Genomic DNA, 26,324 nt, shown 5'->3' with positions numbered 1-26,324 from the left:
AGTTACTCAATATGTTGCATTTCATTTGAGTCACTAGAGGTTTTCTAGAAAACCCTAATGACCATGGCAACAGCCATTGTATTGTAGCTTGACCGAAACAACTGAGCCATCAAAGTTAAGCTTCATAAGAGCTACGAGAACACGTTATTTCTCCTGTACTTGAATGTATATTTAGGAAGCGCAAATATGATCAGAAGAAGAAAGCATTATGCGGTAAGCGGAAGGAGGCGGAGCGCAGCATTACAAAACAAATTCCGACCTCTTACCAAAAAAACCATAGGGGAACGTTTGTTACACCTCCTTCAGAGGGACAAGACTAAGTGGGGCTATAATCCCATGTTTGGTGTAGTAAAGGATTCAGTCAAATGAGGCTAGCTTGGACTCGCCGGCCTCGCCGTGTCATTATCTAATCCCAGCCGAAAGCTCGGTATTAGCTAGGATTATGTCACCACATCTTGTCTTCCCCAAAACCGTCTCAAGCAGTCCATCTACAGTGACCACAGCCGCACCACGGCCTAAAATCTTAGAATCCGGTTACCACCGAGTACCCCTCCATCCCAATTGACGCTCCCCTCCCCTTCCCAAATCCGGTTCTGCAGATTGTGTGAGAAGAAATAATAAGTTTTTTTTCAAATTTCAATTACCAAACAGAGCAAAAATTGAAAAAATCAAAAGAGGAGTAAGGGGTCTGTGTTTGAAGTAGGAGCACTATGCGTCTTCTGTTATGGGTTTTTGGTTGAAAGGGTGAGGGTATTGAAGCAGAGCAATTTGTGAGTGCTTATTTTTTGTTTTGTTTTGCGGACGGTAAGAGATAATAAGTTAGGGCTTAAAAAATTATTTTAGTCTATAGCTTAGTCCGATAGTGCACGGAACACTTCACTATTTTTATTCCAAGATTCCGAATATAAACGAAGGATGAAGTGCCCCGGTTGTGAGAGCACTAGGCACTCCAAGATCCCGAATATAAACCAAGGATGAAGTGCGGCTGATTTTAATACGATGCTGCCTCCAAATATGCGGTGGTCTCTCACGACTCTCACCCAAATGTATGACCTGGCTACTGTCACAGGTACTTGTTTTTCGAACAATCATCTACACTACAGCTACCGTGGTGGCTTTTGGGAGTCTGGGATGCCTTCATCAAACGTTGCAAAAGAAAAAACAATAGCGTTTGCAGTACAACCATGAATCTGAGAGTTATGTACTTGGATAGACCTGTCCTATTAAGTTAAACGGAGCCATAAATATGTCTACGAATTTCATCAGTCCAGATACTCTGCTTCCCCAACAGATATCAATTTCATCATCATTGAAGAGTAACATAAAAGTTGCTCTATCACTTGATAGATTAAATTAATAACACATATCATTCGTCACTAAGCGATGCATGAATGAATGGGCTACCTGAACTGGACCCAGCAGTGGAACAACTCCCTCCAATGCAGCACTCAAGGGAAGGATGCACGGAAACTTGCCAAAAACTGCAAAACATGCAAATCAATTTCATCACAATCTTTGTATCAATGCCAACAATGCGGGTGAATTAATGATCAACTCCGTAGTTGATGCATCTGCAGAAAAACCCCTCTCCACCATTTCTTGAATAAGCCTCACCGCCTTTGATGTCTCGTTGTCGTTGATAAACCCTCGGATAATTGTGTTGTACGTGCAACCATCTGGAGAACAGCCTTTCCCTTCCATTTCTCTAAGCAAGTTTTCTGCTTCACTTGTTAGCCCCCTACTACAAAATCCACTAATCATTGTATTATACGTTGTGGAATTAGGTTGAATTCCCTTTGATGATAAACTAAGAAAGAGATCCCCTGCGTATTCAACTTTTTCAGCTCTACACAAACCTGCAATAAGAATATTATAAGTTACAATGTTAAAATTCAACTTCTTTTCCTCCATCTCTTCCAACAATTCAACTGCCTTGGAAAATTGTTGGTTTTTACAGAGGCCATCCAGCAAAATGTTATAAATCTGAACATTTGGAAGTTGGCCCCTAGCTTGCATTTGAGAGAACAAGTTCTGTGCATCTTGTGTTCTCCCCATCTTGCAAAACCCATCCATAAGAGTGCCATAAGTAACTGGATCTTGAACAACTCCCTTATGAGACATTTCCAAGAAAAGCATTCGGGCCTCATCTATCCTTTTAAGCTTACAATAGCCGTTTATCAATATGCCATAACTACGAGCATCAACCATGCAGCCTAGGCTAAGCATTAGATCAAAGACTCTTTTCGCCTCGTCCATTTCGCCTCGCAAACAATAACCATCCATAAGCGAGTTGTAAGTAACCATATTAGGTTCAATATCTCTTTGGATCATCATTTCAACCACATTCCTTGCTTCATGGACCATCCCCTCTTTGCAGAATGTATCAACCAAGACATTGAACGTGTGCACATTTGGAAAGATATGTTTCTCCACCATTTCATTCAACAATCTTGTAGCTTCTTTCCAATTTCCTAATTTGCAGACTCCGTGAATCAAAGATGTATAGGTAATGACATTTGGGGCAATACCCTTACTTGTCATTTCTGAGAAGAGGTTCAGTGCATCAACAACTAGAGCATCCTTGCAAAGACTGTCAATGACCGTGCTATAGGCAACTACGTCAGGCTTGCAATCTCCTTCTTCCATCTTCTTAAGCAATTGGATAGCTGCAATGTTGTTACCTTTCAAGCAATGGCCCTTTACTAGTGTGTTGAAAGTAACCACATTCGGCTTGCAATTACCTCCATCCATCATTTTGTTGAAAAGTGCCGCTGCCTCAGCCTCTCTATCCTCAAGAAGAAAGCCGTTGATTAGAGTGCTGTAGGTCGTGACATCTGGTGCAAAACCCAATTTGAAGAAGTTTCCCAAGACAGATAAACTGAACCCGATTTGGTGTAAATGGCAGAAGCAATTCATGAGAATGTTTAGAGTATAAACATTAGGACGAATTCCGGACACAACCATCTGGTTATTCAAGGAGATGACTGCCGAATACTGTTTCAACTTGGCAAGTTGACCCAACAATTGAGTGAATAGGACAACAGAAGGCAGAGGACGCCTTTGAAGCATTTCGTCGAACACATTGAGAGCATCCTCGAGATTAGTGATTTTAACAAACCGGTGTTGTTGGGTGTTTCTAGATTCGGTCGATTTAGAAGCTCGAGAGTGAAACAAAGCCAAGTAATTACTGACGAAAACAACAACAGAAGAAGAAGATTGAACAAGACAAGGCAGCATACCTCTAAGTCTGAGTCTGCTGCTGCTGCTGCTGCTGCTGCCACAACCAACCTTCAAAGAAGAGGAAGAAGCAGCTGTTGTTGCCAGCATCATCTTCAGTGAGGTAGCGAGTGCTGAGGATGATTTATGGAGGAATGAATTTGCTTCAACCTGTTACTAAGATTTTGTTTTTCCTTTTAGTTTGCTTCCTTCAAAAGAATTGTGTGTTGGTCTCTAAACTCCGATTATCTCTGTTATAAGTTTCATCTATCTTTTGTTATTTTTTTTAACAAACGTCATTATCTACTTTAAGGAGTGTGGTAAACTTCAAAATGAACTATCAATAATATAATTCAAATTCGTTTTTTGTGATAATCGAACCTAGGAATATCGTTAGACCATTATTTGGTTTTGTCGACATCCTTTTAGTTCCACGATAACAACAATACAGTAAAATGAAACATTGTAAAAATATTTCTAATTACGAGGCTCACTCCAAAATGCCGATGAATTAAAAACAATTACAGTTAAGAGGAGAAAGCCAAATTTAGAGCCATCCAACAAATTGAAGGGAAATATGATTGAGCCCTTAGTTGGTTGCTATATTAGAGTTCATTTAGAAGAAAATTTTATTTATAATATTTGACAAAACTCACATATAATTTCAAGAAATTTATTTAGAAGCAAATTTTTCTCATCAAGTCAAATTGTCAAATTCGCACAATAAAGATTATCATGCACTCATAAGTTCAACTCCTATAAATGGCAAGTTCGATACCAAATTACTGATGGCCCATTCATCCCGCAAATATCATTGCGTCCAAAACCGGAGTCAAAATTAGCTGGACCTTGGGGGCCTAAAAATTATCCCAAGGAGATAAATTAGGCATCAAACCAGCCGTCTAAGTCGTCAAACTTATAATTATTACTTACAAATGAAAAACAATACAGCTAGACTGAATCGCTTGCATCACAAGCTTGAAACCGTTGAATTTCCACCCAATTGTGGGGATATCATAAAGCCTTCGGATTTTTACACAACAAAATGACATCCGATGACATATTGCATAAAGTTGGAATAACCGAACATGAAACTCAATTGCATTCCAAATACAATAAAACATATAAGTTCTTTTGGGTATAATTTCTATGTTGCCTCACCAGAAGTCAGTGTTCTACTATGATCTCAGCAACCATGACTTAAAACGTCGGCCATCGGAGCGACGCACAAGTGCCGATCCCCTGTACTTTAAATGGATCTCTATAAGTTAATACAAATATCATGCCCCAACAGTAATGGACACACCAATAAAAAGTCAATAATATCAATTTTCAAAAAATGACTATCTATATAAAAAATCTGAAACTGGAGTGAATATTTACAGGTTATTGCTTCTCACTATAAAACCGAGCCGAGGCAGCTACGTTTTATTTCTTTGACAGGGTTTCCTCCGCCACGTCCCAATTTTTCGGATTCAAATCACAATCTCCTGTACAATACCAGCATCGGACCTGCAGATTGTTAACGAGAGGAACACGAAGAATCCTGGTGCCATCACAAGTTTTGGAACAATGCAGTCGATTTGGATGCCTTGTATATTTGTATCGCTTTCTTCTACCTCGGATGCCCAGTGCAGCATCTAACGCTTCATCTCGTCAGGAACCAAATGTCTGTCAGCATTCTTCCAATTAAACCCAAAACTAGATTATTCTCTGGCTCAATCATAAGAGATTACTCCAGGATCAGCTTTCAATCCCAGGGAGATAAAACTAGAAATAAAAAAAAAATCCAATAACCTTGTTCTCAAAACAAGCTCCAGTTCCTCTATTCAGAGTCCGAGTCAATAGAAAGATATAATCGCGGCCTCACAGAACGTTTTTGGCGAGGAAATGAGAAAGGACTATTTGATCTTCGCCTACTTGTCCTGTCAGATCTGCTACCGTCATTCATGCCGAGAAGCAAAGAAGCTGCAAAGGGTACAACAGTGAGCCTATTAATCCTTTTGATTGAACTGCAAAGAATGCCAAATAAAGGAATGACGACAAGACAAAGGGCGGGACAATTTCCACACACCTATAGTGCTATACCCAGTCTCTTTAATAAGGTTATCGACTTTACAACTCTCTCTGCGGGTTTCCTAAGAGAAAGATAGCAATATTACAAATGAAGACAAAATAAAGTTGATTGTACACGCAAGGATCCCTATGGTCTCTGATAACCACTAGTTATGGACTCGGAAAATGTTAACAGAGATGTGCAAAGAAAATTAAATGTGATTAGTCTGTGATGCGATTATATCAGTCTCTATCAATTCAACTTGCCTTGGTGAACATTATGAACTTCATGCTTTTCAAAGCTTAAGAGTGAAGGATGCAGACAGAGTAAGCAACAAGCTTGGAAAAGTTAGTTCCTATCTGAATTGCAGATTTTAGTTCCATGGTGTTCATGAACTTGAACGTGTGATTCCACACATGGTTTAGCTTGAAGAAGCTCAATAGACCCATTTTATTACTCAAACTCGTGCATATATCTTCTGAGATAGCACTCAGCATATATCAGTGAAACTTAAAAGACAAAAAAGGAGATTTTTAGAACCTGTGATAGCACATTATTTATTTAAAACACACAAATGCTCAATGAAACTAGATGCGACTGTATCCCACATTCTAAGCATGTTTATAATATGTATATTCAGTTCTTTCTGGTTTTTTACAGTCGTAAGCAAAACCAAGATCAATTTGAAAGAACCACCAAAATCTAAAGACTTGAGTAGAGACAGAAAATGAACTCTGCACATGCTTAACGACAAGACTAAGGTGTTTGATACTGTTTCACTGGATTGAGATGAGCTGCTTCAGATCAAATTACACAAATGTACCAAACAAAGAAAGAAGTCAGTCGAACTTTCAACCACTAGAATAAGGTGAGACCTCTAAGACTCAGATTGACTTAAAACCTTCAACTATTAGCATAGGAATTTAGAGGATTAAAACTTCATTAACAGGACCCAAAAATATAAAACAATTTTAGCAAGGCCACCCAAGTTAACCAAATCAAAATATATATAACAAATGGCTTGGATATATTTTCAGATACTTGTAATCCTATATCATTTGTTTAACAATAAAAATTAGTTTTCTTTGTAATCTAGTTTTCTGCTTCTTAGAGACTCTGAGCATCAATAGTTGCAAAAGAATAAAAAAGTAAGAAACTAACTTTTGCTGATAAAAAGGTATTTGAAAGTTCAATACAAGGCTACGTAATAAAACTATATCTAAAAGAGCATTATTGGTACTAATTAAACTGCCCGAAAGCTTAGCCACGTTGAGGTAAGGAAATAGGTGGAAGCAAATTCCATATGCAGAGTCAAAAGCTTACATTCAACTTTTGCTAAGAGTAGAATTATACTGACTAAATATTTTAGCTTTTCTTTTAAGACTTGAGATATAGTTAAAAGTCAATAACCTCATTCAAGAAGCAATACAAGGATGCGGAAATAGCACCTGCCTGAACTATATATAGTGAATGTGTTGCAACTCTGATGCTAATCATGAACAATCTAAAAGTCATTTGCAACAAATCTATCAAAAGAGAACAAACCTGTGTCAGCCAAGGAATCCATGGCACCTTCTCTGGATGGCATTTGCATTCTAGAATTCAAACCGGTTGGAGTTGCAGGTGCCCCATTGATGCCACTGGCGTCACCCCCAAGCCTAAGAGATATCCAATCATCAGTGTGGACACCATTTGACATATCAGCTTGATCTCTCAAATCAGAATGAACTGATGCATCTGATGGTCTTGTGGGAAGAAATATTTGAAGAGAAGGGTCATCACCAGGAAATGCCATTGGATTATCAACTAAGCCACCGTTCATGTCAACATCTGAACGTGCAACAGAAGAATCAAGTCCTAGTGTAGCAGATCTCATGGTAGTTTCTGGAGCCAAAGTGTATCCATTCATGGATGTGGAACAATTGATGGAACTATGCTGCAGACCAGCTAGGGTATCTGGTACATCTGCCTCAGAAGTAAATAACTGGAACCCGGCGCCAGATTGAGTTCCAGGAGCTAACGGTGGCCAGAGCGGAAGAAATTCATCATCGTTGCCAAAAAGACCCAAGCATGAGTTCCCACCAGTTCCAAGCGTGTGATCTTCACCATATGAATCAGCAATTCCAGAAGGCGTCACAGGAAAACCAAGCCCAGCAGCTTCAGTTCTGTCATTCCTATAGATGGCTCCAGAGGGCATTATATCATCATCAGAATCACTTAGTACAATAACTTCTGCGTCTCCTACCGGTGCAGAAGGATTTTGTCCTGAAAATCCATATGCTGAATCAACATTCAGAGAAAAAGAATCCATCTCAATTCCATTGTTGGTAGAGAAATCAAAGTTTCCACCACCATCCTGATTTACACTCGCATCTTCACCATCCCTACCACTTCCAGTGGCACTGCTACTCATTGGGATAACTTTTAGCTCATGGTCTGCAAACTGCTCTTGTAATCTATTACCAGAAGAAGTGTTCATATCTTCAGGTTTGCTGACTTCCCAAAAGCCATTGCGATTCTTCCTGATTCCAAGTTTCAATCCAGGATGAGCTTCTGAAACACCTTCCTGTTTGACCTGCTTCAACACTTCCGTTTTTGGGATACTTTCTCCTTCTGTCGGGACACTAAGTGTACCATCAGGAAGGTGCCACTGCCCAAGTTCCCCAAGCTCCCTGCGATCACTTTCACTTTTAGTCTTAACTCGCCAAGACCCATCAGGCCTCACCTCAATCTCTGCTACATCCTCTCCACAATACCTCATCTGTAACAACCCCACGAAATAAAAAGAGAGAACAGAAAAAAAAAGAAAAAAAAAAAAAAGGATAAATCAGTTAAGTGATATTTTAGAACCACAGTATTATGTAGTGCATAAAAAGGCATTACCTTTGAAGTGATACGGTTGAAATAAGGGTCAATAATGATATTCTCCAGCGCATAGTTCTTGAGACAAATGGGGCATTGCCACTGCAATCACAAACCAAAGCTTGCTAAACAAACAGAAATAAAAACAAGGACAAACAAACTACGTCTTTCATTTTGCATAGAGGCTTACCTTCCTTGAACGTTGATTCATTTCCACAAAAACGTCAAGATCAAAACAGCCCATGTGAGGGCAGGGCTTGAATCTCCCAGCAACCTTCATTCTTGAACCACTCATCTATAAAATACATGCAGAAAAATACCAATTCAGTTCCAGAAACAATTAGCCGTTAAAAACAAGGCATGAAATATGTTAGTTGACATAAGAAAACTTGTCTCCGGACTATTCATTTCCTGTACAAAAATAATTCATCTCCGGACTTTTCATTTCATGTACTACAAAAAAATAATTCAACATGAATTCCTACAATATCAAAGAAATAAAATTGCAACATATAGAAGATATGTGTTTGAGTTAGAACAATTAGTGTCAGCACGTTCCAACAAATAAAAGATCGTCCCATCACTAGTAGGGGTGCTATTCTCCGTTGCACCAGATGGGAATTTGGAAAGCACTTTAAACAATTATCCTAACATGCAACATGAAGATGCACTCCTGATATCGAAATTACAAGAATCTGAAGAAGTTAGCAGTCCCTTAGTTATTCATATGCTTGGAAACTACGCATTCTTGAACCCATGAGATATTAATTGCACACAGCATCTTAAGCTCATACACAAAAAATAAAATTCATCGAAGTATTCCATAATGCATCAGATAAGTGAGTCATATTTCCCAACTGTACTTAAACTCCAAACATAGAAGTGAGCATTTCATCGCACAAAAGGTAAGTTGGGTAGACAACTTACCGGACAACGTAGATTGACAGTAAAAGAATCTGCAACAACTTCCAAATCACTGTCACTATCATCATTATCCATTGCAGTCCCACCACCAACACAACGACACACACGAGCAAGCGCATCTTCAAAACTCTCACCATCAGACTCCTTGGGAATCAGGTTGAGAATCTAGAAAAAGTAAAATTTAAAAGACCCGCTAATATAATAAATGCCATGGAAAACCAATAACAGAAAGCGTACGAAAACTATACTTAAATATCAACAAGTACTGGAATAATATAAAATGATCAACTCTACGACAACAATAATAGTCCAGTAAATTACGAGATTGAGCTCAAAAAGTTAATCATGTATAAATTCCTGCTTCAGTACATTCAATCAAGAAGATATTTGTTGTGTTTTTATATATTGAGAAGGTTGTTGGCAATTCGACAACAGCATAATTTGACATTATGGATTTGACTTCTCCCTCACCTACAATCTTCTTCCAGAAGTTTCTTTTTCCGGTTACAAGTTTTGCAAGCATATGCTAAGTAAATTACAAGAGCATAATGCAAGCTCAACCACCCAAAGAAACAAAATCAATATATAAGACAAAAGTACTACCTGTTGCACTGTGCGTCTCTTCACAATACGAACCCCTAAGCAGAAAATGCGGGCATCGCATCCTGTTAAGGAAATCTTATTAAATCCGTCTTTCGTATATGGTGTGATCTGACAAAACAACATGAAGTACACTAAGATACTAACACAAACAATTTATTTAAGTGTTTTGAATTACAGAGCAATCAGAAAAGGCCCTGCAGTCACAAGGCAAGTAATCTCATCTAAAATAGAAAGAAAGGGTCCAGCACACAGAACAAAAACTGACAACTAAAAGCTAATAATTGCATAGGAAAAAACTCACAATTGGACCATCATCACGACCATTAGCTCCAAGAAGTTGAGAGCCAGGTCTATTGATTGCACGAACAGGCATACCTGCAAATTATACAGAACAATCTCCAATAATACACAGCACATTCAAGTGGATATACACTGAAAAAAATATATTCCAAAGCAGCATCTTTAAAGACGAGAGTCAAGATTTTAAATTAAGATAAAATTCAGCAATCTATGTCAAAATTTCAAAATAACCATACCATTGACCTGTAGATCTGCATATTGCGGCCATTGCATCCTGAATGCTACTTTGTCATTTAAAAGCATACACCAAACCTGCATTATGATGTCAAATGACCAATCAATGATTTAGTACCATTATAAAGCCAATGATTCGCCAATCTTCAAACAATACACTAACCAACCTGAACATCATATTCTTGTTTAGACAGCAAGTCCTTGTCTACTCTTGTGAGTTGAAACGTTTTCTCCACACTTTGCACTGGATTCGAACTGGACAATTGGCAAGGGGATGGGGAACAAATATCAGATGCAAAGTAAAGCATCAAAACATGGATAAATGTGCAAATATTATCAAAAGGGGTTTGCTTGTCTATATGTGAGAGTGTACATAGATACTTGACACTCATAAGGTTCATTCTACCTGTTAAAGAAACCTTCGAAGTCTTCATATTAAATCAAAAGAAAACTACTCTCAGGTTACAGGAAGTTTACTCTTTTGAATATGCTGATTCATAATGGTATTATGAAATTCGAGTGAAATAACAGTGCACGCACAGTTATGGATCATATTTATGATGGCTAGGTATCATACACAACGCAATGTCATCTTCAGAACGAACTTAATTGTTGCTGGAATTAGAATGTTATTGCTCAGACCATGTGCGCATAGTACATTCATGAGAAATAACTATAAAAAATTAAACATGGTCCACTCACCCATCAGCCGGAATATTTGTAGCATGCAACTTAACAGGCTGTAAAGGATGTTGAATTGTTACCCAAAACCTGAATAAAAATAAAAAACAATTAAGCCAAAAAAACAGAAGAAAACAAATGTCATAACATAAAAGGGGGCAAAGTATTTGCAATGTTGAAATAAAACATAAGCTAAGTGAGGCAATAGTTATTACATAAAACAAACAAAGTGAAAGAACTCATTCAAACCAAAATACCATAACCTGATATAAGTAGAAATCATCACATAGCCATAAATCCTAGTCACTGAGTTTGACCCACCATACTGAAGTTACTAGTTAAGATAGGTCCAGTTTCAAAAATGGCAAGATACACCAAATATAAAACACACATTAGCATGCCAAAAGCCATGCCATCACCATAATCATTGTGATGGGACTTGGGACCAAGATGAATCTCTTCGGCTACTTATCTGGAACTGAAGTCATATCGTCTTTTAAATCATACCACATAATGATCTTACCACCCCCTCAATTCAATTCAATGTACACTTTGCCTTTCCAAAACGGCACCTTACCACCAATTAATCATTGTAACTACTTTATTATTCAAGTGACACTCAAAATTTTATGCAAACAATCATAAAGAAATATGTTATGGACCCAAAGTGAGACCTAATTTTTTGTTTGAGCAAAACTTCAGCACCTTTTATAAATATTGAATTTTTCAAATGGTACATAAACTGTGTAGAGCAGGTTATAAAGGTCATAACCCAAAAAAATGGAAATCACTTTCACTATGTTAAGATCATCATATGAAAGATATAGCCCAGTTTAAAATGGGAAAGAAGTTATACTATGTTAAGATCATCATATGAAAGATATAGCCCAGTTTAAAATGGGAAAGAAGTTAGCAAAAAGGATTTGCATGTATAAATTAAACAAACTCCCCAAGGTCCCCATAAAGCAAAACAATGACGAAGAAAAAGAAGATGGCTTGGCTAATGATTACATGAATAATTAAAAATAAAACATACGAAAAATAACCAAGCTATAATCACTTTTTTATAACAAGAAAATACTGGTGCTACATACGGATCAGCCCGACTTAGTCGACAGAGTTCACAATAAAATAATTCAGGAACTGGTGGATTGCCTTCCATAGGTTTCTCTGGAACTATAACGCAACCCATGTGTTGCCACACTTGGCATCTTGGATCTTCACACTGCCATTAAAGGTGCAGTAAAGTCATTCAAATAAGAAAGTGCAAAAACCATAAAAAGGGTGCAGTAAATGTGTTCAAATAAGAAAATGTTTCATGTACACAATAGTAGTCAAATGATAAAAGGATGGGACAAGGAAAAGATTCGTGATTAATCAAACATGCTACAACCTAAGGGACTTAGGAAGAGAGTATGAAAATTTGTTGGATACCTTAATCATTGACTCTGTTTCTAATGAATTCCCACAGAGACAGTGAACCTTGATAGCTGACTGGTAGGGATCCTCAATTTCGCCTCTTGTTTTCACATTACTACTATCAGAGATGCATTGTCCCTTTGATGCTAAATCAGGGGCACCAGAAATCTGCATTTTTCTGGAGAAAACAGAAAAAAAAAAAACCAGTCAGGGGACAAAAGCAAAGTAAAATACATAGTCGGAATAAATAGAGTATATATAAAGCACATCTGAGGACTTCTGCTCTACATTCAATATACTAGACAACAAAGGAAAAAAAAAAGGGCAAAGATAAATCCATCCCTTCAATAAAATAAATGCAACAAATGTATGGCATATATGAGGACAAACCTATAGGTGTGATCTACAAGTTCCGCCACCTGTTCCTTTCCAACTGCATTCTTTTTTGCCCACATTTTAGAGACTGGAGATAAAGTGAAAGTTTTTAATGATCAAAACAAAGAATTGGAAACATAACCAAAGAATCAAAATAATGCAGACATATCATGGTGTCACAAACTAAAAGTAGTCCCAAAAGAACCAGACCAGAGAAAGATTAAATGAAAACACCATCATTAGAAAATGGTTTGGAGCATAGAAGCTAAAGGCCTGTTTGGCACTGCTTTTGGAATAGATAAAAACGCTTTTAGCAGAATTTGGCAGAAATAACTAGAAGTACTTATGTGCGATAAAAACATTTTTAGTGCTTTTCCTTTGTGCTTCTTCTTGAGGAAGCATTTCCAAGAAGCACTAGACTTTTTAGTAAAAATTGGTGTTTCTAACATATGCGCTAAAGAGCAGAGAGCTTCCGACAAGCATTCCCATACAGGCCCTAAAACCAAAAAGGTCGAGAAGTCAATTTCAGTGCACAGGAAAAAGGAAATGATGCCTAGGTTCAAAAATATGGATATCAAAAAAACTATCCAGATTTAGAATGACTTGAATCTCTATCAGGAATACGTCTCAAAAATTGAATTATTGGATGACAACCTTTAACCAAAAGCTGATGGTTAAAAAGAACTGTGGATAACATATAACATCATTAGTTTTACAAGATTTATAAATAAAATGTCTTCAATGGTTTTTGAACCAGAAAATGCGCTTTGAGGGAAAAAAGCAGTTGCATTCCTAACTCTAAGACTCTTAAGAAACCAGATACATGATCCCCGAACGTTTCTAGGTCAGCCAAATAGAAGACAAACTGCAGATGAAAGCCACTTCTAATGCTGCAAAAAGAAAGCATTATGAATGCTAAAAAGATGTAGCATGATCATTAACATAAAATGTCATACGAAGTACATCAATAACTTGTGACCCAATCAATTCTCATCTCCTATGCATTTATTATAGAAGCCAATTAAGAAACAAATACTTCTAATATCTTATCTGGCTGGACGAAGAAAAGGAACTATGCAATATGTACACTGGGTTCCCAACATATAAGCTACATTTATAGCATACAGGACTGTTACTGTAGGCTTGTAGCATTATATCATCTGAACCAGGAAAAAAAAAACAATTGCTATAGAACCATTTACCTTGTTCATCAGAAAGAATGGCCAATATCCGGTCAACAAGATCCTGCATAATAGATATTGGTAAATCAGACAACGACGGCTTTCTCTTATGCCATTCATCGCAAAATCCTTGTAAAATGCTTTACAAGATACCATCATAGAAGTTAAGCCAATTATTATGCAATGAACGGGTCCTATTACACAAAAATTCCAGCCAAAAAGGTATCCAAAATAATTTGACAGATCCATGCAGTCAAATGACAGCACAGAAAGGAATAACAAAAGTACATACAAAATACTCGTAGGTGAAATCATCCATCTTGAAAGTTGCAAATATTTTTATAGAATTGACAGTTGCACTCGTAAGTGATCAAATAATGGGGAAAATAAGAGAGGGAAAATAACTAAGCAACTTTTGGTAGTCATTGAGACTATAATGCATCCCAATAGGCAATGATAACTCTCCATAACACATCAATACTGCACAATACATACCAAGGAAGATTCAATCCAACCTTGATAAATACACCTAAATTAGTATGTAGAATATAACAGGACCTCTTTTCCTTTATAGGAGTATTGACAAGAACAATGGAACCCTACATCAACATAAACCCCTGTGAACTCAGAAAAATTATGCCACAGAGCACAAAATGCAGTGCAAAGTTGAGTACATAAGTAATATCCCTTATATAAAGGAATGAAGAGGTGAGCATGTAGATGATATCCACAACTTACAGGAACCCGACATCACATCACAGGGCGGTATTTCTAGCATCTTACCTGCTTCTTCCCCTGCTTTGAAAGACCTAATTCAGTGAGAACATCTTTGAGCTCTTTTATTCGAAAATATGCCAATTTTTCCTGCAATGATAAACAAAAATTCTAAGTTGAAAATGATATGAATTTCACAAGTTGAATATTATGAAAGTCTCAATGTATCCAGCACAAGCAAAATTGTGTCTGCAACATGCATTTCAAACAGTCTCAATGAATTAAAAGCGGTGAAGGATATTTTAACCTCAAGGGGGCAGAAATGGGACATGAAAAAACAAAGTAAAACTTATAACCGAATATGTAACTAGATTTACTACTCTTTCTTAGAAGGTAAATCTCCGCCATCCAACAATTACTTGCTAACTTTTCGTGATCAACTGTATTCAAATGTCTTTGATTCTTCGCATTCTCTGCTTCAAACTACCCAAACTCATTCTTCTTATCTCGTCCATTAACACCTTATGCACGTCACACGAACAACACTAACGATAAAATTAACCAAAAACAAAAAAGTTGTCATTTGAGACATACCCGACTACATTATATCATCTACTAATTGAATGACAGAAAATCTAAGTGACAAACACCTCAAGCTACTTATATGAGCTTATTTCCATTGATGCATTCAATAACACCGCTTGCGTACTAGTTGACTGCATTCACCAAGGTAAATTCGCAAGTAAAGCAAACATTCTGAGGCTAATGTTCTACCACATGCCAAAACTCCACCCATTACAAAATTGCATCATCCATCAAATTACATAAACAATCGCCGCAAACTCTACTTTTTCCAGCAAATTCAGCAACTAATACACCAAGCATCAAGAAAAAAAACGTAATCAAATCGAAAAAAACAACTAAAATACCTTGCAACTAGCTACCAAATCCATTTTCACCGCCAAAAATGAAGGCCCAGAAAGTACAGAATCACCTCCGGACCAATAATTTAATCAACCACCAAACCAGAAAAACGAGCACATAGCCTCCACAGGGACCGATCTAACCACCTAAAAAACCCCAAAATAATTAAAAATTAAACCATCTCAAGTTCTCAACTGATAGTCCTGAATTGAACAATCGCAGGAAAAAAACAAAAAAAAAAAACCCTAAAAATTGAAATATTACTTTCTTGATCGAATTGGGGGAGGGAGTCTAGGGTTTTTCCCAAACGCCGACTTTGCGATGCTGCTACTTGTTCTTCGTCCCTGTAATCGTTTTTGCGTTTTTTTTTCTTTTTTGACCGAAGACCCCCAACCAGAACCAATCCCCACAATTACAATGTTCGGACCTGTGGCATTATCCAATCCGGTTTTTTTACGGGGACGCGTCCGGGTTCGGTTCCGGTGCGCTCACGTGTACTTTGTGTGCCGCGCCCGCATTTTAGCCTCGGGCAAATTCGTACGGTGTGGACTTATCGGTCTGGTCCGGGGGGCCCAGCCCGCTCTGATCTTGCCACGTCATCGTTCAAAATTGAAATAACTAATCCTGTGTTTTTTAAGTAATTTGATTTTAAAATTAGTAAACCGTACGATTAGGTGTCCATCAAAGTGGACCGGGAAAAAGCATGCACGAGAGAATCAGGAAAGAAGGAGGAAGGAGCACGAAACCATCGCCTGTGGGTCCCGCAGAGTACCAATTTTTCTTCTGCAAGCACATGTATGAATTCTTTTTTTTTTTTTTCTGGATAACTTTGTTTATTTTAATCAAAGAGTTAAAAAGAGTACTGAAAATTTGAAAGGCAGATGGGAAACTCCGAGAGGCAAGCTGGGGCCCGCACCATGGAATGGGAAAATCCGTCGTGTTGGGGAGAGATCGACTTTATCTTGGCTCAATCAAAGGTGAGATTTTCGTGTTTTCAGACTAAATGTGTAACATTATATGTTATTATATAATTAGAATGATATTTCAAAATATCATTTTTTTTCTGTTGTACGATGATAAATAGTGATTCATGAGCAAAATAATGAGTTGCTCAACTGATTAATATTATAAATTATTTTTTATATATCGTTTCTAAAAAAATTAAGGTCGTTTTGTCAAATTTTTTTATCAAATTCCTTCATCTGCTTTTGTACAGTTTGATAAGCTTGAAACAAATTTTACAGAGTAATTTATTATTTCGTGTATGGACAATTTTCAGAAAAATATGTTGTAATATTAACAATTCGAACCATAAGTATGAGGTTTCAATAACCAACCACGAAGTATTTTGAAAATGAAGTACTCTTCGTCATTTAAGGAGCGAGTTCCCTTTTCTAAAGCAAAAAACTTAGAAAATGTTTCCAAAATCAAAAAGAAAATACATCAGTCCAAAATGTAAAATCACCCCACAATTTGTTTTGGTAAAGCAACAACTTGGAGGGCTAATGAATTTGAGATTCTGTACAAAATTGTTTTGTTAAATATCTAACTTCTTTGACTTTTGACTAGATAACTTCGATAAGATTGTACTGTTTTCGATGAGATTACTGTGTAGTGCAAAGTAAGAAGGAAAACGTTTACAAAAACGCTATGTTTGGTACGCAAAAAGGAATTCAACAAATAAAAAGTTTCTCATGTTTGGCAACAATGGAAAAGTTGGTAAGAAATATCATTTTTTATATATATAATGGCATATTTAGTCCTTGATGAGGACAAATTTATTATAAAAATATATAGCAATCAATGCTTTTCATGTTCGGTGAAGATATTCACTTTCCTGCCGCTATGTACCCGTGACCTAGTAAATCGTTTCTCAAAGTATGGACTTACTTGGTGGGGAAGTCAGACTTATAGTTAAAGAAGGCTAAAATGCCTTTATGAATCTTTCCAACCTCCGAAAATAGTGAATAACCGTGACTTGTCACCAGTTGTTTTTTTTTAAAAAAATAATAAAAAACATGAACTTACCAACCATGAAAAAAACAGCATTTTCCTATTCCGAAACTCTCTTTCTCACATACCAAGCGTAGTCAAAACGCTTATGTCTCACTTATGCATACATTTATCACATAAAGGTACCAGAGAGAACTAATTTGCAATTAGAAGCCCTTGTTTATATATAGTGGTGGCCACCACTATAGAAGAAGAGTACAATGGTCGGGACAAAGGGTCGCGATCCCAGAAGGGTGAGCTAACTCAAAAAACTCGTTCTCAGTTTGAATTGTAAGTTGCATCTCGCCCACATGAAACCGAAATCGCTAATGTAGGTTTCATTTGATGTAAAGGATTAGATTGGAATACAAAACATTACTTTTCAAGGTGTTGAAAGATGAAATATAAAGAAGAAATCTTATTATTCCAAGAAGAGGATGAGAAGGTTAGCAACGCGAGGGTGGAGGAGCCCTGGGCTGTCAGTACAACTTCACCATTTACAATTTGCATGACAATTACTAATCGCTTTTTTTTTTTTTTTTTTTTTTCAAAATGATTAAATTGAGTAACAATATATTAGTCTTAGTAAACACTATTCACATGAAAGTAAAATAAAAAGCAGTACTACGAAGGTTCAAAACGATATGAGAAAGTGAGAAGATTGTACTGTGTTTCGGTGCAAGAAATGAAGAAGATGGTTGAGAATTTATAGGCAAAATTTTTTTTTCCATTTTGTATTTTTAATTTTATGTTGCTATGTTCAAAACTTTTTTTCCAAGTTTTTTTTTTTTTTTAAAATTTGTTAAAGCAAGATTAAACTTGTTCGTTGGATCCTATGATCAATGGAAATTAACACAACTCAGCGATCCACTTGTACTAATCATTGGAGGTGCCCTATTTTTTAGAGTATTGATTCTCTCCCCTATAAATTCATCTTCCCTTTTTTTTTTTTTTTTTTTTTTTTTTAATATACAAACGATATTATCCTTACTAAAGGAGAATAGACTAAGCCTCATAATTGGCTAGCCATAATAATGTGGCTCAAATTCGTCTTTTGACGAGAATTGAGCATAAAACCTTTTACTTACAAATGAACGGTTACTATTGAGCCAGTACAACTTTTTGTGTTCACTTTTTTATAGAGAGAGAAAGATAAAGAAGAAAGTGAGAGAAGAGGAGGAAACAAAAGGGGACGAGATTTCGAAGGAAGAGAATCATGCTCTCTAATTTTTTAACAGATGTAAGCCCCCAACAACAAAAATTGGCGTCTCACCTCCTCTCACTGCGTGACTAACGTCAACTTGACGTCACCTCCCCTAGGTAAAGGCCTAGGCAATATCTACATGGGCTGTTAGTCCAGCTGAAGTTGACCCACCAGTTACCTAGCAGCTCATGGAAGGATGGAACTACTACAAACGACTCAAATTTTCCAACATTGTCATTAAAACTCACAATTTCTTTTAACGTCGAAGACAAGTTAATTTAACAAAAAACGCCCAAATTATTTGAATTGGGCCGGGCCATATCTTATAGTTGGGCTTAGAATTGTAGTCCAATTCCACCAACTGTTCCTTAATCCAATCCGAGTAATGTTTCGGGTCGCGATTTCTTGAGCAGAAGGAAAAGGGGAAAAAAGTCTTTATGTACCTCACTGAGCTTCAGAACGTCTAACGCTTTCTTCTCTCTGCGATCTCACAAAAAAAAGCTTCGGAAAGCAAAGAACGAGTGTAAGTTTCAAGTGCCCATTTGATTTCACCACCCAGATTGTCGTTTAATTGCTTGGATTTAACATTTGAAGGGTTTTTTTCGACCAGTTAATGGAGTCGAATCAATCCAAACCCGGCCTGCTGTGCAATCCTGAAGGCTCTCAGAGAACCCTGTATGTGTTCTAATATCTCTCTCTCTCTCTCTCTCTCTCTCTTCGTTTTCTCTATGTTTAATTTCAACAAATTCTCTGTATTTTTTTTAATGTAACAGAGATTAGGGTATTTTTGGTTGTTGGGGATTTAGCTTTCTGTATGATGTTGTTTCAATTATTTACTTTTAATTTTTGTGTGTTTTTAATTTTTAATTTTTTATTTATTTTTGAACTTCTTGAAGGTACCCATATGTGACTGGTACATCTGTTGTGGCTCTGAAGTACAAAGATGGAATCTTGATGGCTGCTGATATGGGAGGTTAGCTTCTAATTCCATTCACATTGCATCACAAAATAAAGCTTTAATTTTTTATTTGATTGAACTTGTTGGTCAGTTTCTAGATTGAAAATTGATGATGTTAGTGCTGTGTATAACTTTTTTCTGGTGATTGTTGGAAGGTGGGACTCTTTCCCCCTTTCTCTTAGCTTCTTATCGAGTTTGTTATGGAATTTTCGGAGTTGTTCTTGTACGCTTATTATCTTTGTGCCAATTTATCTTGAGCAGAAATAGTTCAAATTAGAGTCTTTCCAAAGTACGGTACATTAGTTTCTGTGTTATTATACATAATGCCCATTGTTAGCAGTTAGATCCCTACAATGCTGCAAGTATCGGGGAGAATTAAAACAAGCACAGAGTATGTGCTGGACAATGGGATATCTTCAATTTCCCCCGCATGTTTCAGGAAGCAAAGTTAGGCAACTTAGGTCCTAACAAGCTATTTATTTATTAAATCAAAGGATAAATGGTTGTTTGTAGTTTGCATCAATACTGTTTAAAGTTATCAAGAATTTTGCAGACTGTAAAATTCCTTTTTGGGGGGGTACATAAACAAAAGGGTATTCTTTATTTTGTTTTTGTTTTCTTCTTCCTCTCTTCTTGCTGAGTGCCAGTTTTTTGCACTTATTGTAACTGTTCACAGTCTTTGTACCATGTCATGTATTCTCTGTCTCATTGTTTTTATGTTGTGGCCCATCTTTTTATCATTAATATTCATCATCTCTTTCTTCTTCTGTTTTATGGTTGGAGGTCTAGTACTTCATGATGCAAAATTTAGACACCCATGCATGCTCCTTTTGGTGTCTGTTCATCTTTCTTAACAGTATCAAAATGATGGATTTGTTGATAGGTTCTTATGGGTCTACCCTGCGATATAAGAGTGTGGAGCGAATGAAGGCCGTTGGAAAGCATTCTCTTCTTGGTGCAAGTGGAGAAATAAGTGACTTTCAGGAGCTATTACGTTATCTTGATGAACTCATGTAAGCATTCCTGATTAAGGAAAAATATGAAGATGACCATTTAGCTACCTTTCTTAATGTTTTCATTGCGTTTTTTTTGTTTTTTTTTTTTTTTGCTGTTTCTTTGTATCATTTGCAACAGTTGGTTAAAGGATTATTCATTTTGAGTTTTCTGGTTGTAGCCTATACGACAACATGTGGGATGATGGGAACTCTTTGGGACCGAAAGAGGTACACAACTATCTGACTCGTGTGATGTACAATAGGCGTAACAAGTTCAATCCACTGTGGAACTCTCTTGTCCTTGGTGGAGTAAAAAAGGGACAGAAGTATCTTGGCATGGTAGGGCTCTTTGTTTCCTTCCCTTAACACTCTGTAGCATGTTGTATGGTTTTAGAACATATGTTTTTTTTTTTTTTTTTAACTGAATGAGTTGACTTAGTTACTTGTTATATTTTTATTCTTATCCAGGTTAGCATGATAGGCGTGAATTTCGAGGACAATCATGTAGCAACTGGGTTTGGAAATCACCTTGCACGGCCTATTCTTCGTGATGAGTGGCATGAGAACTTGACTTTCGAAGAAGGTGTAAAGCTGCTGGAGAAATGCATGCGTGTCCTTCTCTATCGTGATCGGTCTGCTGTGAACAAGCTTCAGGTAGAGTAATTAATTATTGTTATTTGCTCTTATCATTTAGTATCCTTTGATACTAACAATTTTAAAGTTATATATTCCGTAATTTTTGGCTAACGATTCCTGAGAGCTTTCTTATGCATCTATCTGTATATTTTCTTTAACTGGCATATAAGCCGCCTGTGTGTCATCTTTTATCTTCAACACTTATGAAACCTGATAAACCATTTTCAATAGATTGTTCTTTTTGTTGCTATTGTCATCCGTGTAAGTACTAGTTATTTTACTGATAATAGATTGGGCTTTAGCCCCGGAAATTGTTTAAAGTGGGCAAAGAGGGAACTATTACTTGTTATTCTGATGAACAGGACTGCATGGTTTTGATTTCAATTTTGGTTTGATTTCGTTTTCCTATTTCTACCCAACAAGTTTTCTAATATATGTACTTTCTGTAAAATACATTGTAGAATGAGGTTCTTGGTAAAATTTAATCATAGTTTCTATATACTTATTGAAGAAAGTATTTAGGTGATGGTGGTCCTTTTTAGAGGAAAATATTCTTCTTGAAAACCCCATTTGTCAGATGTGTGCAATATGCTTATGAACATCACATTATTTTCATTGTCACCTTCATCTCCGAAGAGGCGTTGAAGGTTGGTGGCATATGTTTGTGGATTTAGTTAGATGCCAGACAATAGTACTACCAACTTCCTATGGATTCCTTTTTCAATTTTTGAGTCCTGGATGCTAGCTACCTTGTATGTCCTAACTCTTCACCAAGTGTAGGAAGTGTTCTATTTAAGGTTGACAAAATATGTAATAGCTTTATTTCTGCATGTCTATGTTTCCTTACTCTTTCAAGTTGATTTTATTTGTAGAGGCCTAGTGGAAAATTATTTGCCTTCGGAACTCGGTGTCATTAATAAATCGAAGATTTCCTCCAAATTTCACTTTTATGTTAGTTGAGTTTGCATATATTCTCTTACATTAGTTGGCGTAAAGAATTCAGTTTTTAAAATTAGTCATACTCTTATGAGCTGAACCATTGGAAAGCAACAGTTCAACCTTTTTAAGACTTCCTTACTGAGTGGGGGAAGTTGTTAGCGCAGAAAACTTTGATCTTTATTATAGGTCTGTGAATAAAGTGATGATTGCACACATTGGATAACACTGTGAACTAATAGTTTGAAATTAACACAGTAGTTGCAACGCCAAAAAAGAAATGCAGCAATTTGTCTCTGGACGGTTCTTGATAATATTGTCCGCTGTAAGGGTGGAGTTTATTGTCTTCCTTGTAAGATGACACTTCTTAAAATTTGAAATTGCAGATATCTAAGATCACTGAAGAAGGCGTGACTATCTCGCAGCCCTACTCTTTGAAGACTTTCTGGGGTTTCTCCGCTTTCGAAAATCCAACACTGGGAGCTGAAGGATCATGGTAGCTGGATAGCTACATATCTTCGGAACTTGAAACAACCAGCATGGAGCCAAGTTGAAATTTGTTGTGTTTCTACGGTTGGAACTGTTAACTTGTAACATTGTTGACACCCGGGAATGTATTTCTTGGTGGCTGGTTGGTGTTGAGAAACATGTTAGCGATAATACATCGTTGGGTTTTCTTTATGTTGGTGTTGCAGCATCCAACAAGCATGAACGTATTGTAGTGATATTTAAAGCATTGTGTGCTTATTTTGAATTATTTGGGAAAAATGTGGTTTGAAATTCATATATTTTGTTAATTGTGAATCTGAAGCGCTGATCAAGTTTATTCGTAAATAATGCATGGTCCAAAAGCCCCGACAATACATGTAAATAAGTAGAGATTATCGTAAACCCGTGATAATTGAGAGATTGCAGATCGTAGTTGGATATTGTGTAGAGAAGTGATTTTCGCACACATTCCAGATTATCGTTGCAATGGATTTACAAAGCAGATCAGTAAAATGGATGCTTGCTTCCAAATCTTGTGGATAACACGGGTAATATAATAAAGGTAAAACAGAGTACAAATCAACCATCAAAATTACCAACTAGAAACCCCAGGAGTTGGTTGGCAACTTGGAGTGTTGAAATTGTTGCCACCCAAGTTTGACTCCCGCCCAACTCCAAAGGGGCAGCTCGGGACGCTAGTGGAGTTTGATTGATAAGACGACTTTGGGATGAAGTGTAAACAAGACATAGGATGGTAGACTCCTGTCTAGCTGTTGCACAAATTGTGGGCCAATTTGTGCGGCCAAGGTTTGCCGTCATTCGTCTTTAGTGTACATCAACTTCGGAGTTTCTCGAGAGTGCACAGAGGAGGGGAGAATTTGTTAAAAAAAATGAAAATGAAAACCAACTGATTCTTCTTAATCGAATGTTGGAAGATATTCTAAATTCGAATCACCTATCCCCGCTAGTCACAAAAAGAGAAAACCAAAATATTAGTTCTAATAGAAACATTTGGTAACCAAGTTTTATGCAGCTCTTCTTCCAAGCTTTGGAAGTGCAATGAACCATATCGAATTAGGTTGTGTACCTGCAAAACTAAAACTACATATTTCACAGTAAACAACAAACATTATGGTTAAGCACGAATTGAAATAATGAGTAGAACCTTATTTTCATCTGAATCTCTGGTTGCCAATTTGCCATGGCAGTGGTTTTGGTGCACATACAATGCAAGGTTTCCTATGCAGGAGAGATGACGCCGTCGTTCCAATCCTAATACTAGGAACATGGCCGTCGGCGTCATCTCTCCTGCGTAGCGAACCTCTCGAATATTCTTTACTCTCCCCATATCCATGGCGGCGTGGTCAATGGCGTATGAGCTTCTACTCTGCTTCAGTATAGAACATGGTTTTATATATACAAACATATTTATCCAGACTGCCTCCAGCCATATATCTATTAAACATAGATAATATACAAATATATACAATCTATCCTAAATCCTATATATATACAAGGGATCCTCATTTTTTCAAAAAAAAAAAAAAAAAAAAAGATTAGTTGTGGGACTCACTTCACATTAAATTTCAACAATCTGACCAGATTATTTTGTAAGTCTTGATTCATAAATCATTCTTACAAAAATTCAACTCAATTCAGAACCATTTCCTCATTTAATTGTCTCGATGAAATTTTAATGTTTTTCAAAACATAGTGTTCGTCAATTTTTTTTAATTCTATTAGATGTATCAAATATTTCCGAATGGGCTAAATATTTTGCAAAATATGATTTATGAGGTGCAATTTAAAAAATAAACAGTTTGGCTCGTTGAAATATGATTCAAGCATACTTTTTTGTGTGGCTGGTGGAATTAAGTGCTTAAATTGTCAAATAAACAATTTATGAGGTCACCTGTGGTACGTCAGCACTCGGCAGTGCTATATAGACTATATAGTAAGAGCTATTTTTATGTCTGCCTTCTCTTGTCAATTAGCGAAATTTCATATTGCTAAAATACCAGAGGTTGCAGCGGCATGAACGTTGCACTAACAAGCAACTTGGTGCATGAGTTATGATCGCTTCAATAATTGAAGTGCTAGCTAGTGCGGGAGAGTTTCAAATTCCAAACACTAAATGGCGAATCACAGTTATGAGTTAAGATCGCTTCAATAATTGAAGTCCTAGCTAGTGTGGGAGAGTTTCGAATTCCAAACACTAAATGACGAATCACAGTCTAACATGTGTACATAATTAGCTTCATAAAAATACAAAATAACACATTTCTACAAACGTATCAAGTTGTGCTTGCGTGGAGGAACGCTTCTTATCTGCACAATGAAGTCCAAGTAGCAACTCAAACTGTTAAAAAACTAGAGACTTGGATTATCTCCCTTTCTATTTTTGTCTCCTCCCATCCCTGCCTTCTAATTTAGACCATTCAAAAGAAATATGATGTCTTTGAGTTATGCCACCCAAAAATAAGAGGAGGGAGAATCCTCATTGGAAGGGAGGACTTGTTGGCATGGCACGTCAAATTATACCTCATGCTAACTATTGCCCTATTGCCTCCCGGATCCTGGCCTCTTTGTTATGCCTTACAAAGGATAGTTCAAGTGCTTTGCTCTTGCTCTTAATTTGCGTTTTGCAATTTTGATATTATCAAGTTCAACCGAGATGAATTACTGATATATTTTTGTAACTCAGTTAGTTAAAAGTATTTACAAATGCATTCAATGTATAGAGTTCAATTCCGACCCCCAGCACAATATCACTTGTGTAAAAAAGAAACTGAATTGAAATTACTCATGGTCCTTAATTTCATTGCAAATCAATCATATATAATTGTTGTTTTCATTTATGATGATGCAGACCTCCAAGAAGGTTTGGACCTCACAGGTTTGTTTCAGCAGCAAACAATAATAGCAGATCGAGCATTAACAAGTGTGACCACTCTTTGGGCATTTTTGTGGTGCTGGGTGGCTGCACTGGTGGGTGATTGGGAAATGTGGGACATTACACTACTGTTAAAGGTTAACTGTGAAAATGGAATACGTGAATCGTATCCGTTTATCGTGCATCGTGCGATCAGAAATCATTTTAAATATTTTTATTTAAAATTAAATACAAACCGTACTTGATAAAAACTGACCGCACGATATACGATGAACAAACATAATTCATGGATTCTCAATATTCTAAAAAGGATCAGGAAAGGATAAATGATGAGATTCGACTGGCAAGTCATGCGTATGCATATAGAGGCAAAAGACAAACTGCCCACTGTAGGGGTTACCTTTCTGTTGCTCCCAAAATCGACCAAGTTGAAAGTTTTTAGCCATTTAGCTATTTAGTGTGATAGATAATTCACTATTCAATCCAAATCAATGATGCACTGGTAATTGATCAATCAACACTCAATCGTCAACAACCACGTTATTTGTTGGTCTTAATAATGTGTGACTAATAATATGTTAATCGACACTTAAACAGTAATCTAATAATCAATAATCACGTCATATGGTTTACAACATTTGCTTTAAAATGTTGGTCTCTCAAGCATTACTCATCCAATAATTACGATCTAGCCACTGTTACATGTTGGTGTGGGCATCAGGTCAACCAAAG

At 36.8% G+C, this 26,324-nt stretch overlaps 3 protein-coding genes across 12 annotated transcripts; 1 reads left to right on the top strand and 2 right to left on the bottom strand.

Moving 5' to 3' along the window:
- On the bottom strand, nt 1-3,456 carry LOC137742106 (uncharacterized). 2 transcript variants are annotated; one of them, XM_068481857.2, is made up of 3 exons: nt 1,615-3,456; nt 1,405-1,481; nt 1-593 (listed from the first exon to the last, which is right to left on the bottom strand). In XM_068481857.2, exons 1-2 carry the CDS (start codon nt 3,328-3,330, stop codon nt 1,449-1,451), a joined length of 1,749 nt encoding a protein of 582 aa, XP_068337958.2. In that variant the 5' UTR covers nt 3,331-3,456; the 3' UTR covers nt 1-593; nt 1,405-1,448. The 2 variants fall into 2 exon arrangements, with proteins under 2 accessions (XP_068337958.2, XP_088535384.1); XM_088679258.1 differs by lacking the exon at nt 1-593 and having other exon boundaries at nt 1,281-3,456.
- An 839-nt stretch (nt 3,457-4,295) lies between these two features.
- LOC137742105 (E3 SUMO-protein ligase SIZ1) lies at nt 4,296-16,005 on the bottom strand. Of its 9 annotated transcripts, none has more exons than XR_015953124.1 (19): nt 15,754-15,979; nt 15,495-15,635; nt 14,635-14,715; nt 13,873-13,915; nt 12,686-12,758; nt 12,311-12,473; nt 11,971-12,101; nt 10,898-10,966; nt 10,363-10,450; nt 10,198-10,273; nt 9,963-10,036; nt 9,662-9,769; nt 9,062-9,223; nt 8,325-8,429; nt 8,156-8,236; nt 6,818-8,033; nt 5,291-5,354; nt 5,014-5,184; nt 4,296-4,929 (listed from the first exon to the last, which is right to left on the bottom strand). XR_015953124.1 is itself a non-coding variant. In XM_068481851.2 (18 exons), exons 2-17 carry the CDS (start codon nt 15,516-15,518, stop codon nt 5,042-5,044), a joined length of 2,637 nt encoding a protein of 878 aa, XP_068337952.2. In that variant the 5' UTR covers nt 15,519-15,635; nt 15,754-16,005; the 3' UTR covers nt 4,296-4,898; nt 5,014-5,041. The 9 variants fall into 9 exon arrangements, 6 of the variants coding, with proteins under 6 accessions (XP_068337952.2, XP_068337953.2, XP_068337954.2 ...); XR_015953123.1 differs by having other exon boundaries at nt 4,296-4,898; XR_015953125.1 differs by having other exon boundaries at nt 4,296-4,887.
- Nucleotides 16,006-19,065: 3,060 nt separating this feature from the next.
- LOC137742244 (proteasome subunit beta type-4) lies at nt 19,066-22,994 on the top strand. The gene is made up of 7 exons (XM_068482061.2): nt 19,066-19,208; nt 19,296-19,360; nt 19,582-19,658; nt 20,527-20,656; nt 20,818-20,977; nt 21,107-21,292; nt 22,597-22,994. The coding sequence occupies exons 2-7, from the start codon at nt 19,299-19,301 to the stop codon at nt 22,708-22,710; spliced, it is 729 nt and encodes a 242-aa protein (XP_068338162.2). The 5' UTR covers nt 19,066-19,208; nt 19,296-19,298; the 3' UTR covers nt 22,711-22,994.
- Nucleotides 22,995-26,324: the final 3,330 nt, after the last annotated feature.

The sequence above is a fragment of the Pyrus communis genome, chromosome 11 (assembly GCF_041283825.1).
Source record: "Pyrus communis isolate YQ-2024b chromosome 11, ASM4128382v1, whole genome shotgun sequence".
NCBI classification, from domain to species: domain Eukaryota; kingdom Viridiplantae; phylum Streptophyta; class Magnoliopsida; order Rosales; family Rosaceae; genus Pyrus; species Pyrus communis.
This window is presented reverse-complemented; position numbering and strand designations above follow the sequence as displayed.

Bases quoted from the DNA above. Each gene is read 5' to 3' on its own strand.
- LOC137742244 (XM_068482061.2), top strand. From the start codon at position 19,299: ATGGAGTCGAATCAATCCAAACCCGGCCTGCTGTGCAATCCTGAAGGC. The intron at 19,361-19,581 runs GTATGTGTTCTA...AACTTCTTGAAG, and splicing joins GAAGGCTCTCAGAGAACCCT to GTACCCATATGTGACTGGTA. The intron at 20,657-20,817 runs GTAAGCATTCCT...TTCTGGTTGTAG, and splicing joins CGTTATCTTGATGAACTCAT to CCTATACGACAACATGTGGG.
- LOC137742105 (XM_068481851.2), bottom strand. From the start codon at position 15,518: ATGGATTTGGTAGCTAGTTGCAAG. The intron at 12,102-12,310 runs GTATCCAACAAA...CTTTAATGGCAG, and splicing joins AAACAGAGTCAATGATTAAG to TGTGAAGATCCAAGATGCCA. The intron at 10,967-11,970 runs GTATGTAGCACC...ATTTTTATTCAG, and splicing joins CGACTAAGTCGGGCTGATCC to GTTTTGGGTAACAATTCAAC.
- LOC137742106 (XM_088679258.1), bottom strand. From the start codon at position 3,330: ATGATGCTGGCAACAACAGCTGCTTCTTCCTCTTCTTTGAAGGTTGGT.